Raw genomic sequence first — 14,080 nt, 5'->3', positions numbered from 1 at the left:
GAGAAAGTGAACAGTTCTAGAAAACCACCAGCCTAGACAGTGTCTCTAAACTGTGTTTGTAACCTGCCTCCATCTCCCAGAACACTGAGACCTCTGCCAACAAAAATGCATGGATAATAATGACCTCGATGAGAGATTGATTCTCAGGTACCGCCTTGGTGCCACTCACGCTCTAAGTCTAACAAGAAATATTTAGACCTATATACAGACATGATACAACTTTGCTGAGTAAAAATAAAGGAGAGTCTGACTAGATGAAGAGGTCTTTTCTAGTTCTTGGACTGGAAGATTTAGTATTAACACATGGTCTCCCTACATCTGGGTGTGTATATTTATATATGTACACACATTTACATATATATTTTTTGTTGTTCTGAAAAGTTACAATAGAGGGCTTATGCTGTCACATATATAACATTTTATAAAGGTATAATAAGACAATATGGCAGTGGTACAGCAGTGAACATTCAAATTGAATTAAAACAGTAGTTGGTTAATGGACTGATCTTGATATACGAATTTAGCATATGATGTGCGGCATTCCAGTAGAGTGTGATGGGGACAGGGAAGAGAATATTCAGTAATTATTATTTAGATAATTCCCTAGACAGCCATCTGGGGAAAAAAGCTTGGAACCTTCCACTCTCCACACCGACATAAATTCTATATGCACCAACTATTTAAGTTTAAAAGTAAAAAATATGAGTGAAAATTTTTAATCTTGAAATTTAGACTTTTAAGCATGAAATAAAGCCCCAAAATCATTAAAGACAAAGACTGATAAATTTGTCTTAAAATGAAAAAGCATCGGTACAGCACACGCTCTCATAAACAAATGATAAACTTGGCAAAGCATGTGCCACATAAGTGACAGATAAATAGTAACTGTTCCTAACATATGTAGAGCTTTTTGTAAATTATTAATTTAAAATTTTCAGCAGAAAATTGTCAATGAGAAAAAATTAACAAAAGCCGTATAGATTAAGGGCATTGGAGGAAAGGGCACATGAATATTCCATTGGTAGATTAGTAAAAACTTGTTTTCCTTGGTTGTCGTTAATGAATTTATTGTTTTCATGAAAACACGGCCATTCCGAAACACATGACCGTTACGAAAAGATGTAAGCAATTCTGAAAAGTATAAAGAAGAAAGTAATAAATTAAATCCACCACCCAGAAATAATCGAAGGCAACATTTGGTGAACATAATTCTAGGCCTGTCTTTATATATTAATAGAAGGATGGCTGCATCAGTGGGTGGGTGGGTGGATACACAGAGAGAAATAATTTTATAAGAAGAGAATCATGCTCCTCTTTACAAATAAGGCATATTTAATTTAAATTTCTTTGAGTTTACCAGAAGTGAAAAAAAATCATCACCATCAACCTCATAATTAACCCTTTTATGGGGCTGCCTTTTCATACCGCTCATAGGGTTTTTGGAGAAGGCAATGGCAACCCACTCCAGTACTCTTGCCTGGAAAATTCCATGGACGGAGGAGCCTGGTAGGCTACAGTCCATGGGGTTGCAAAGAGTCGGAAACAACTGAGTGACTTCCCTTTCACTTTTCACTTTCATGCATTGGAGAAAGAAATGGCAACCCACTCCAGTGTTCTGGCTTGGAGAATCCCAGGGACGGGGGAGCCTGGTGGGCTGCTGTCTGTGGGGTTGCACGGAGTTGGACACGACTGAAGCGATTTAGCAGCAGCAGCAGCGTGGGGTTTTGCCATTCCCTCCTCTAGTGGACCATGTTTTGTCAAAACTCTCCTCTGTGACCCGTTCATCTTGGGTGGTCCTCTATGGCATGGCTCATAGCTTCTTTGAGTTATGTAAGCCCCTTCGTCACAACAAGGCTGTGATACCACTCTAATGGGAGAAAGTGAAGAGGAACTAAAAAGCCTCTTGATGAGAGTGAAAGAGGAGAGTGAAAAAGCTGGATTAAAACTCAGCATTCAAAATACTAAGATCATAGCATCTGGTCCATCACTTCATGGCAAGAAGAAGGGGAAGAAATGGAAACAGTGACAGGTTTTCTTTTTGGAGGCTCCAAATCACTGCGGACAGTGACTGCAGCCATGGAATTAAAAGATGCTTGCTCCTTGAAAGGAACGCTATGACAAAGCTAGACAGCATTTTAAAAAGTGGAGACATCACCTTGCCAACATAAGGTCCATCTAGTCAAAGCTGTGATCTTTCCATTAGTCATGTACGGATGTGAGAGTTGGACCATAAAGAAGGCTGAGCTCTGAAGAATTGATGCTTTTGAATTGTGATGCTTGAGAAGACTCTTCGGAGTCCCCTGGACAGCAAGGAGATCAAATCAGTTGATTTCTAAAGGAAATCAACCCTGACTGTTCATCGGAAGGGCTGATGTTGAAGCTGAAGCTCCAATAGTTTGGCTGTCTAATGAGAAGAGCTGACTCTTTGGAAAAGATCCTGATGCTGGGACAGCTTGAAGGCAGGAGGAGAAGGAGGTGAACGAGGATGAGATGGTTGGGTAGCATCACTGACTTAATGGACATGAGTTTGAGCAAACTCTGGGAGATAGTGATGGACAGGGAAATCTGGCACGCTGCGGTCCATGGGGTCACAAAGAGTCGGACACGACTGAGCGACTGAACAGCAACCACAAAAAATGGGGCCGCCTCTGTGCCGGGCAGTGTTATAAGCGTCCCTCGGGTTTTCAGGCCTCATGGCAACTCTAGAAGCTAGGAGGCATTATCATCCCAGTTTCAAGCTGAGGAGACCGAAGCTTGAGGAGGTTTAACAACCTGCCCAGGTTGCTCTGCCAGAGACTCTCCGGCCCGCTCTGTACCCCGGGTCCTCTTCATGTCGCAGTCCTCAAGTGAAGCCAAAGATATTTCTGGACTTTAGATATTTCTTTACCACAAGAAATATTCAGTCCCAAGAGGGACTTTGAGACAAGAAAAAAGATTAAGAAAGCCTTGAAGAGTTGGAGAAATGACGGTGCTTTGAAGGATGTCTCAATTACAGACAGTGAGGGCTGGCTCTGCTGTGAAACTCCTCAAAACTGGCACTTCCTGTGTTTCTTCCACCCTCCCTCCCATCTCACAATTTTTTGCTGTTTGTATTTTGTTCTTAGTGTTTATGATATTTACATTCTGTCCTATTACCATAATTCCCCCAGTTGTTTTACCCTCATTTTATATTTACATGAATTCAGTACGTATCGCTCCACTCCAGTGCTCCCCTTGCTTATCCCTTTCAGAGGACTTTATTTTGATATATTCTTGGGTTGGCTGGATTTCATTGTCAAGTAATTCCCTCAAGAAAGGCTCATGGGTGCTTTATTCCCTTTTTTTTTTTTTCATACTATCTCCCTTTTTTTTTTTTTTTTATTAGAACAACAACTTGGCTGGATATAATTCTTCCACCATTCTTTCTTTTACTCAAAATGTTGTTTTTCTACAATGTCTTCTGGCACTGGGTGTTCTTGAGAAGAACCCTGAGGTCAACAGATTTTTTTTTTCCCTTCTTATAATTTTTTTTTTCTACCATGATGCCCAAAGTATTTTTTCTTGATCCATGAAATGAAAAAGCAAAACTGAGCTGTCTTGGCATGGAGCATTTTGTCCGTTTCCTGGAACACAGTACATTCTTTTGATGAATGAAGATTCAGTTCCTCATTCCAGGGAAAGTTTCCCTGTGTCATGTCACGAATACCTCCTCCCTCCATCCCTCCTACCCCCTCCTGTCTTCCTTGCATATTTCTTTCTTTCCTTCAGTGGTCTCCCCACTTATCCTTACACTGGGCCATCTTTGTCTATCCTTGATGATAACTATCCTCTCTTAGTATGCCATCATCTTTATTTTTCCTCTGCTTTCATTGAGATTCTGTCAAGCCATTCCTACTTTATTTGGCTTGCAAGATCTTAGTTCCCCAACCAGAGGCTGAACTCAGGGCGCTGGCAGTGAAAGTGCTCAGCCCTAACCACTGGGCCGTCAGGGAATTCCCAAGCCATTCCTTTACTGATAATTTTAATTTCAGCCTTGTCTTTTATTCTTGCTGTTCCTAATTTGTTATTAGTTCCTTAGTAACGCTTTTGTTTTCTATTTTTTTTCATTGTTTTAGCATCTTCAAGCTTTTGTTGTAATGAATTTGTATTCTTACTTAGCTCCTTTCTATCATATGAAAGCTTTGCTGGTGATATATGTATATATTTTGCTGATGTGTTTTCCTACAGATTGGGTTGTCTTCTGCTTGATGTTTGTTTGTTTCTTTTCTACAGAGTGTTTGCACAGTTGCAAAACCATCTATTTTCATCCCATTTGTGCTTAGCTTGAGATCCACTCGTATCATGGATGTAGTCATATTTTCGTTGCTGTACGGTTTTCCATTAGCTATATATACACAAATTATAGACTGTCCTATGCTTGGACATTTGGGTTGCTTCTGGCTCTGTGCTGATCCAAAGATGCCCCTGTAAGTGGTTGCCTACATATCTTGTGGTGTGTATATGCAAAAGTTTCTGGTGTGTATGTGCAGAGGGAATTATACCCAGGCATTCCTTGCTGGGTTGTAGGGAACACATTCTCATCCTTTTTTGGCAGTATCCAATTCAGAATACCAATTTACACTCACATTGGGAGCATGTGAGAATTCCTGTTGTCCCATGTACTCACCAACACTTGAAGTCCTTTGTTTTTTACCTTTTTGTAAGTCTGATGATATTTAAATGGCATTTCAGCTATAATTTAATTTTATTTCTCTTTTTACTGATGTGTCAAATAGCTTTTTACACTTAAAAACCTTTCTTCAGAACATTTTTGGTAAAACTATATCCATTTTTAACAAATATTTATTGAGTGCCTGTGTGCCTGCTAAGTCGCTTTAGTCGTGTCTGACTCTTTGCAACCCATTGGACTGCAGCCCCCCAGGCTCCTCTGTCCATGGGATTCTCCAGGTAAGAATGCTGGAGTGGGTTGCCATGCCTTCGTCCAGGGGATCTTCCCAACCCAGGGGCCAAACCGGCATCTCTTACATCTCCTGCATTGAGAGGCGGGTTCTTTACCACCAGCACCACCCGGGAACCTCGAGTGCCTACCATTTGCCAAATTGTGATTCATTTTAGACCATTATTAGTGAACAAAACAGACACAACCGTGGCTTTCATGGAGATTGCGTGACCATATATCAGGGAGAGAGCTGTTAAGCAAATACACATTTACAAATACCATTTTCCTAGGGTGGAGTGACTAAAAAGGACGGGGTGTCATGAGAGAGAGTAATGAGGCATCTCATTGCAGTTGGGGATCAGGGAAACACTTACAAAAAACACTTGTACAAAATCGAAAAAGTGTACCTTTTGTTTGTCAATACTGTGGTGGTTGCCTTGTGTTGCTTCAAAATATAGTGCAGATACACACTAGTTCTTGTGGGAGAGGTTTCATGACATGTTGTTAAATGAAAAAAAAAATTGTTAAAACTGAAAGTGTGGTATGGTCCCATTGTTGCAAAGCTGTAATACACTCTTACGCGATCATGTTGGAGTTTTTGGAATACCATATGGAAACCTGTGGGTTGTGAGACTCTGGGTATCTTTATGGCCTGTTTATACTTTGCTGAATTGCTTGCATTTTTTCTTTTGTTTCATTATGAACAGTAACGATGAAAATTCAAAAAAAAGGTCGACGTGTTGCAAAGACATGATTTCTGTTTCACTCCTAGGCTTTTTCCCCGAAGTTCTTGATTTTGTCAAAACACTTTCCTAGGAAAAAACCATATTGGAAACTGAATGTCATTAAGATAACAAAATCGGATTTCATTAATCCAACAAATATACCAAGACCAGACTCTACGTCTGGCTTTGGCTTCTCTCCACAAGTCTTCTCCCAGGCAGCCCCCTCTCCCTGAGAGAGAGATGGGTACATTTAGCTGCATTTTGGGTTAATTTTATGCAACTTTCCAAGGAGCTTAGGCGCTGGGAGTCTCTAGATTCTTTTAAAGATTTCCCCCTTAGATTTCCGATATTCCTGTGCACCCTGAGGAAGTCGTAATGAGTGTGCTTCTCCTTCGTTTAGTGGATAGAGACCCTTGTATGTATGTTTCCCTGTTCCAGCAGCTTTAAAAAAATAAAAAAAAATTTTTTGGCCATGCCACATGGTATGTGGGGATCTTAATTCCCAGACCAGGGATCGAGAAATACAGCTTTTAAAAACATCACCTTCTACACCAAGTTGATGGTTCTTTTGTTTATCTTCTTATCACAGCAGGAAAAAGTGAATTCATACAAAGTGGAGAGGGTTGGAAATATTGAAGAATATTGTTATTACTCAATAATAAACAGCAGGAAAACCTTTGGAAATAAAACCAATCTTCACAGCATTTTTATGAGTCATATAAAAATCAGTGGTTAACCTACTTTACTGCATTGTAGAAGTCCCATAAGCAAAGCTCATTCACCCTGATTCTTTGTAATTCCCCATGAAAAAAAAAAAGATAATTAAAGAAATGTCCAATGTGTACAAGGTTTATGAAATTCTTATATTAATGATTTCCCTTACAGTAAAAGCAACTTCTATTTTTAATAAGATGCTACCAGCTTTTTGTTTGATTGACCTGACTTAATCAGGAGCAGCCTAGCATGGGCTCACAGTAAGGATGGCTTGCAAGTATATTAAGAAAGATGTATCAAACTGGCAGATCCACCAAGTATTTTTAGCTCTGAAATTTGAGTTAGAGCTATTATATGTGCTGTTTTTCCCCAAGAAACTTGTCTGCCTTGTCAGTTGAGTAGCTGTGGCTGGGGATACTGTTTTGTAGTAAGCTCATCAATTAAACATTTGAAGTTCAGTACATGCCATAGTAACCTTTTTGATCAGTTTTGGGAAGGAAAATGTGAAGAGGTTTTGGTGAAAATAAAGTGGTTAGATGGCTCTGCGCCACTGATTTCTGTGAATGCCGCACTCTAATTTTAATTCACCGCAGCTTTCCAAGTGCTATGAAAAGGTTGAGAAGGCGCTGAGTGCAGGGGACCCCTGCACAAGTGGATATGTGTCTTTGAATTACCTAAAGATTGTCCTCGACACCTTTGTATACCGATTACCAAGAAGAATTTTCATCCAGTTAATGAAAAGGTAAGAGTCCCATTGTTTCCTTGACGTTTTCCCCCCCAGACGTCAATTGTGAGAATAAGGAACAGCTTCATTTATATTTTATTAATGTTTTAGACTTTCTTTGCCACTGAAAATTTCAAACACATGCAGAAGTAAAGAGAATAATGCACTGAACCCACGAATGCGCCCACCACCCGTCTCAAACATTCCCCTCCTGGCCAATCATTTCATCCCTACCCTGGCCCACCTCTCCTCTACCGCAGATATTTTTGAAGCAACTACCAGACATCATATTTCATTGAAAAGATCTCACTGTGTCTCTTGAAAAGAACTCTTGCAAGAAACATGGTGCAAATACTGTTTCACACTTAATAGAATTATCAATAGTATTAATAAACATCCAGTTGGGATTCAGATGTAACTGATTGTCTCCCATTTTCTTTTATAACTAATTTAATCTGTACATTGCAATCTGCCATAATTCGTTTTTAATCTGTAGGGACCCTCTCCATTTGCTTATTTTTTTCCTGCTTAAGATGCGTTCATAGAATAGGTCTGGGTTGTTTGTTATGTGGAGTTTCTTAGAACCTGAACCTGACTGACTGCAACCCGCAGTGGCATGTAACCTGCTCTCCTGTCTCCCCCCCAGCCCCGCCCCTGAATTGGTAGGTACACAGATCCAGGTTCAATTCTGGGGGCAAGAATGCCTCACAGGTGCTAGCAAGCATGCGTACACTGCTTATCTTTCTCCTTGTGATGTCAGCAGCTGTGTTGATCATCCCTGTACCCGATTGTGAAGTGGTGACACTGAGTGTCTCCTTTCTCCTTTTCTCACCTGGAGTGCTTCTGTAATGAGAGCTTCCCGTCTCCCACCGTCTGGTAACCGTGAGACACAGAATAAGAGAGGCAGCAGCTCCTTGGTTCTTTCCCTTCGCTTACTGCTTTTCAAAATAATGAATTGTGTTCCCAGCATCCTCTAGAAGTGAGCAATGAGTGATTCTTCTTAAAAAAATATGATTATGAACTCATGAGTGTTGACATATTTGGTGTGTTTCAATTTACTAGAGTTATTATTCCCCTCGATTCTCAGCTTGACCTGTCTTGGCCAGGGGAGCCTTTTCCTGTTGGCTCTGAGTCCTGCTGGGTGACCCTCGTAAGTCCTTGGGTAGCACTTCTTGGTGTCAAGGAACGCCCAGGCCCTTCTGGGACATCTCTTGCCCACACCTGGAGTCAGTCGTTTCTCCCAGGACCCCTGTTTCCTTTCAGTTGGAAGTGGTATATATAGACCGACCTCTGGGTGAGGAATACTGTCTTTGGTTTACCCGGCTTTCTGTCCAGGTAGCTAGAAATCCTTTTCTCCGGGACGTAGGGTTGAGGCTGATGGAAGCTTGTCCTGCGAAACTCTGAATCATTACAGGACACCTAGGGGTCACCTGGAAAGGAGAGGCATGAGAGACAGAGAAGGAGAAAATAGTACCGATCCAGACCACGGCACCTCCTTCCCTTCTCAGCACCCTGCGTGTCACCGTCACTTAAGTCTTCAGGTTCCTTTTAGTTCTGCGTGCATTTTTCGTTTAATCGGTCAGTCACCATGCAATTCCTGAGCACTTGCCTAGGAACTCGCAGGGGACTAAGAAAGCCACGATCCCTGCCCTCGAAGAGCTTTACCTGCTGGCGGGGATACTGATGTCAACAAACACACACGGAATGAAATAAAATGTGCAGGGTGATGAAGGCTCCAGGGCTTCCCTGATGGCTCAGTTGGTCAAGAATCTGCCAGCAATGCAGGAGACCCCAGTTTGATTCCTGGGTTAGGAAGATCCCCTGGAGAAGGGATAGGCTACCCACTCCAGAGTTCTTGGGCTTCCCTGGTGGCTCAGCTGGTAAAGAATCTGCCCACAATGCGGGAGACCTGGGTTCGATCCCTGGGTTAGGAAGTTCCCCTGGAGAAGGGAAGGGCTACCCACCCCAGCATTCTGGCCTGGAGAATCCCATGGACTGTGCAGTCCATGGGGTTGCAGAGTCGGACACGACTGAGTGAGGTATATGAAGGCAGTGGAGAGGTTGGCAAGGACGTAACGGAGAATAACGGCAACTCAGACCATTCTAGGGTGGCTGGGCTGGAGGGGCCTCTCTGAATGAGTGAGGTCAGGGAGAGCAGCCCAGGGCAGAGCCTCCTGGGCAGGGCCACAGCCCTGTTGGGGGGCTGCGCCTGGAGCCCTGTTCTGGGGACTCAAAGAAGCTAGTGCCTGGAGCCAAGCTGACAAGCGAGCAAGAGGGCAGAGACCTGCGGCGGAGGCAGGCAGGGCCGGCAGGGACTGGGGCTTGTGGTAAGCGAGGGGGTGGCAGACAGGCTTTGTCGGGGGATTCCACCTAGAGACCCCATCTTCAGGCACACGGCTTCCTCCTTGGCCGGCACCTTCTTTCCTCAGAGTGTATTTCTAAAAGTCTCATTTGCCCACAGAGTGTGAATGTTTTCCCGAATTTTTATAAGAATTGCCAAGAATTGTTGTTTTCTCGGAAGATAGCAGTGACTTACATTGCTGTCAACGCGGTGTGAGGGTTCCGGTTTCATATTCTTTTCAGTGCTAAATATTAACATTGTATTAAAATATTGATGACCTAAGAGGTGTGAAATGATAACCCCCTTATTGCTCTAACTTATGTCTCTTGGAGGGATTGTTGAGGTTGGACTTCCCATGAGCCCAGAATGCTCTTTAGGTCCTAATTGGTCAATGGCCCCACGGATGGTTTTTCATGTCATTTTCATCACCTTTTTGTTTAATAATTTTTTGTAATTATTTCATTATTCACAGAGAACCCTTTTCTGTCACAGGTGCTGCAGCTGTTTTTCCCAGCTTGCTTTTTCGCTTTCATTGTGATTCCTCATTGTTTAGAAGTTTACATTTTAACATCATCAAATGCACTAATCTTTGTCCTTTGCAACGTCTTCTGTTGCTTCTACCAGTTATCATTCTTGTCTAGGCTTGATAAAAACTCTTTTCTACCCTGCTTGTTTTTCCATTTCTTTGAACACAAAACGCTTCAGTCCCTCCTGAAGTAAGATGGGTGTCCCAACTAAAATATTTTTTTCCAAACATATAATTTATTTACACCACCACTTTTTATGTAATCCTTTCCCTCCCGTTGTTTTTAATGTCCACGTTGTGCCATTAACTTATCCATAATTTGGTTTAATGTGTGTTTCTGTATTCTGTCCCGCCACTCTGTAGATTTCTCTTGAGCCGGAACATTTCTGTCCACGGTTCTGTCTGCGGTTGGCCATCCGACAGCCCTGTTTTCTGTGAAATCTTGGGAGAGAACACGGAGGTCCCCACACTGTCACGGTTCTTTGTTTCTCATCTGTTTCTTGAGTTACATAGTGACTGTTGAAGGACTTACCCCTGATTGCGTCACTTTCTAAGCTAAGAAGGGAGAATCTGCTTCTGCCGTGAAAGCAGTGGCCTCCGAAGGGTGAATGAGAAAAGGGACTCGTGTTCCCGGCAGGTGGCACTGGGGGGGCCCCTGCCTGGTGCTGACCTCTGCTTTCCCGTGCTCTCCTCTCAAGCCCCCCAGAAGGTGGTTGGGACACCTGGTGTTGCTAGAGGAAACTCTTTAATTCCTCTCAATGTTTGTAATCTGAGCATCACAAGAAGCCACGAGTCGTCTTCTAAAATTTAGGCTTAGTCTTTTTGTTAACATACCAGGACGTGCCCATGATTGCACTGGACATATTCTGCATGACTTTTGTGTTTAAACAGTGATTTAAGGGTTCATTAAGAAACCTGTGCATGACTGTTGACAGCTCTATTTATAATCACCCCAAACTGGAACCAGCCCAAGGTACCTCAGCAGGTGATTGGATCAGCAAGCTGCTTTACATCTACACGATAGACTATTTCTCAGCAACAAGAAGGAAAGAACTGTTGATACCTACACATGGATGACTCTCAGAGACGTGCTGCGTGAGAGAACCCAGTCTCGAAGGTTCCTACCGCAGGAGCCTGGTTATCCCATGGTGGGCAAGAGGAGACCCTTATCACTACCCAGTCTCAAAGGCTCCTACCGTAGGAGCCTAGTTATCCCATGGTGGGCAAGAGGAGACCCTCATCACTACCCAGTCTCGAAGGCTCCTACCGTAGGAGCCTGGTTATCCCATGGTGGGCGAGAGGAGACCCTCATCACTCCAGCGTGAATGGTGGGGGAGGGCCTGACTCCAGAGGGCCAGCAGCAGGGAGGCTGTGGAGGATGAGGCAGTCCTGGGTTCTGTGTGGGGCGGGGGTTCTGTGAATCTACACGTGTGATAAATTTGTGTAAATGTGTACACGCAAACCCATTTTTACTGCACTTGAAATTGAGAGATAAAGTTTTAAAACTCATCCCTTTTTTAAGGCAAACAATACAGAAAAGAATAAAGGAGGAAGTAAAATAAAATCTAAACTCTCATGCCCTACAAAATGATTTCAGAAATTATTCTCCTATCACATTTAAGAATGGAAAGAAAAAAAATAGGCATTTTTTTAAAGTTTATTTTTAAAAAATACTCCAGATCTAGGACCTAAATTAACAACTCTTAACAGCTTGGTAATGAGACATAAAATCTTGATCCAAATAAAATGTTAGGGACATTAAAAGCTATTTTCCATATATATATATATATTCTAATGTAATGGTAGGCTGTAATTGAACCGATATCTTGACCTTTATTACTAACATGCTGTGCTTTTCATTGTCGCCTAGCCTTTTATATAAAATAGATCTATTAAAAACAAAACCAGTGTTTAAATATGAAGAATGAGGTTTGCGGGAGAGTTGAGAGGATGGAATAAATGCTGTGACTTGCACGTTCACCAGAGCCTGGGCTTCATCCATCCATCACGTGAACAGGTCCCCACTCAGAAGCATCTCCCGGTGAGAAATTTCCCATCCATGCTGGGAACATTAGTAGCCTGGCAGAGCTATGCAAACAAAAAGCAAGCCATTTAGCCCAAATTATATGAAGTGTAGAAGCAATATCCTGGGATATATTTTCAGTTATTGGCCAAACCTTTTTTAACCCACACGTCTAGGATTTCTTCTATTTGTGTGACATTCTAGAAAGGGCAAAACAGTGGGAATGGAGGAGAGATGATAATTGCAGGACTGGGGTGGGGGACGCTGTGACTCACGGCGGGCAACACCAGGAGATTTTGGTGTGAGGGAGCTGTTCTCTCTTCATTTGTGGGCCTTTTCGTCTGGCAGCGCACTGGGCAGGGTCCAGGCAGAAAACAGATGGCATGTAAGTTTACCGAAGGAACTTTTACCCTGGTGAAGGCAGGGCGAAATGTGCAATCAGTAGAAGGGAAAGCATTTCTCTCTCCTAGGTCTGAAGGGGCAAGAGAGGAAGGAGTTAGTGAGAGGAGCAAGAAGGTCGCTGAAGGAGGCAGCCACCCAAGAGCAGATAAGGCCTTCAGCAGGAGTGCGGCCAGAGCCACGCTCAGCCCAGCGGGGAGGGGCTGGGGGGTAACCGGCCTGCTCTCTCCTTTTGCCGTCCAGTCCTGCTGCCGCCTCCCACTGGCCAGCCCGTCTGAGAGCCAGAGGCACGAGGGGCCGGTTGAAGCAGGTCACCAGGATGCTGTGCAGAGGGGAGGAGGGCAGACAGTGGGTCTGGACGGACGTGTCCGGCGCTGGCCATTCTCAGCCTCGGCGACCTTGGAGGGATGAAAGCCCTGGTCCTTTGTAGAGATGAAAGCCTTGTGTCCCCAGGCAGGAGCTGCTCAAAGTCCCCACACGAAATCTAGGATGTTAGCTCTATGAAATATCCGTAGCTACGTTCGAGACGCCAGGGGCTATGTGGATTTGCACATGTGAATGCCATCATCACCTGATTATATTTGCAATAATCCGGTCAGTTTCTAATACCCAAGTATTAGTAGCTTTTGCATGGGTGGCCAGGTGATTTCAATGAGAAGGTTGTAGAAATCAATCCTTTTCCCACCCCTCATCTCCACACGTTGCCAGAGGCACGAGTGTCTACACTTACCCACAGAAGTGGTATTACTTCTTGTCCGCTCTCTTATGAAGGGTGGGGTCTCCTCTTTGGCCTTTCCTATCAGCACAGCCCTTATTCCACGGAGAGCAAAACCAATGTGAGGGTTCTGCAGTGACTAAGAATACTTACTCCAATTACATTTTCTGAACCTGAAGGAGCAACCAGGGGATGAGTCGATGCTCTTACTGGACCCACTGTAAAGTGGACTTGAGCTCCATCTCGTCGTCGTTCATTTGCTCAGTTGTGTCCAACTCACTGCGACTCCATGGACCGCAGTACACCAGGCTTCCCTGTCCACTATCTCCCAGAGTTTGCTCAAACTCATGTCCATTGAGTCGGCTCCATCTACCACCTCCATAAGCCTCTGACCTACACACCATGCTGGCACTTCGGTTCTTCAGAGATTATCATTAGTCTGGAGCCACTATCTATTCATCCTGAATGTGAAAACCAAATTTATGTTTCTTCTCGTTAACCCAGAGATGGAGTCACATGCTGCTATAAGACCCCCACCTGGCTTCATGGGATGGGAAAGATCGATTGGGAGTAATACTGGCCTCCCAGCATCAGAATCCAGAGGGATAGGGGCCCGAGGAAATAAGAGGAGCCCCTGGGGCATTTTTAAAGTCTTGTTGAATTTGTTTCAATGTTGCTTCTGTTTTATGTTTTGGTTTTCTGGCCCTGAGGCATGCAGGATCTTAGCTGCCTGACCAGGGAGCGAAACGGTACCCCCTGCATTGGAACGTGAAGTCTCAACCACTAAACTGCCAAGGAAGTCCCCAGAGGCATTTTTAAGAATTAAAAAACCCAGCAATATCCACCTTTGTGACTTTGGTTAATAATGGTTACTCGTGTGATTAGCAAAAGTATCTGCTGACTCAATTTTTTGAAAACTACATTTATTCATGTTGATTATAAAAACTGTACAGGCTCAAACTAGAAAATAGAAAAAACGATAAAAAAATTACCCA

General features: G+C 43.4%; 1 protein-coding gene across 8 annotated transcripts in view; it reads left to right on the top strand.

Moving 5' to 3' along the window:
* EFCAB6 (EF-hand calcium binding domain 6) overlaps positions 1-14,080 on the top strand; it is a 253,930-nt gene that overhangs the window by 86,774 nt on the left and 153,076 nt on the right. For all 8 annotated transcript variants that reach the window (XM_061418797.1, XM_061418799.1, XM_061418798.1 and 5 more), the window contains one exon: positions 6,951-7,099. In XM_061418797.1, the coding sequence (XP_061274781.1) occupies positions 6,951-7,099 (149 nt within the window). The remainder of the gene's footprint in view (positions 1-6,950; positions 7,100-14,080) is intronic.

This window comes from Bos javanicus, chromosome 5 (genome assembly GCF_032452875.1).
Source record: "Bos javanicus breed banteng chromosome 5, ARS-OSU_banteng_1.0, whole genome shotgun sequence".
Lineage (NCBI taxonomy): Eukaryota > Metazoa > Chordata > Mammalia > Artiodactyla > Bovidae > Bos > Bos javanicus.
The sequence above is the reverse complement of the archived record's forward strand: the minus strand, read 5'-3'. Positions and strand labels throughout refer to the sequence as shown.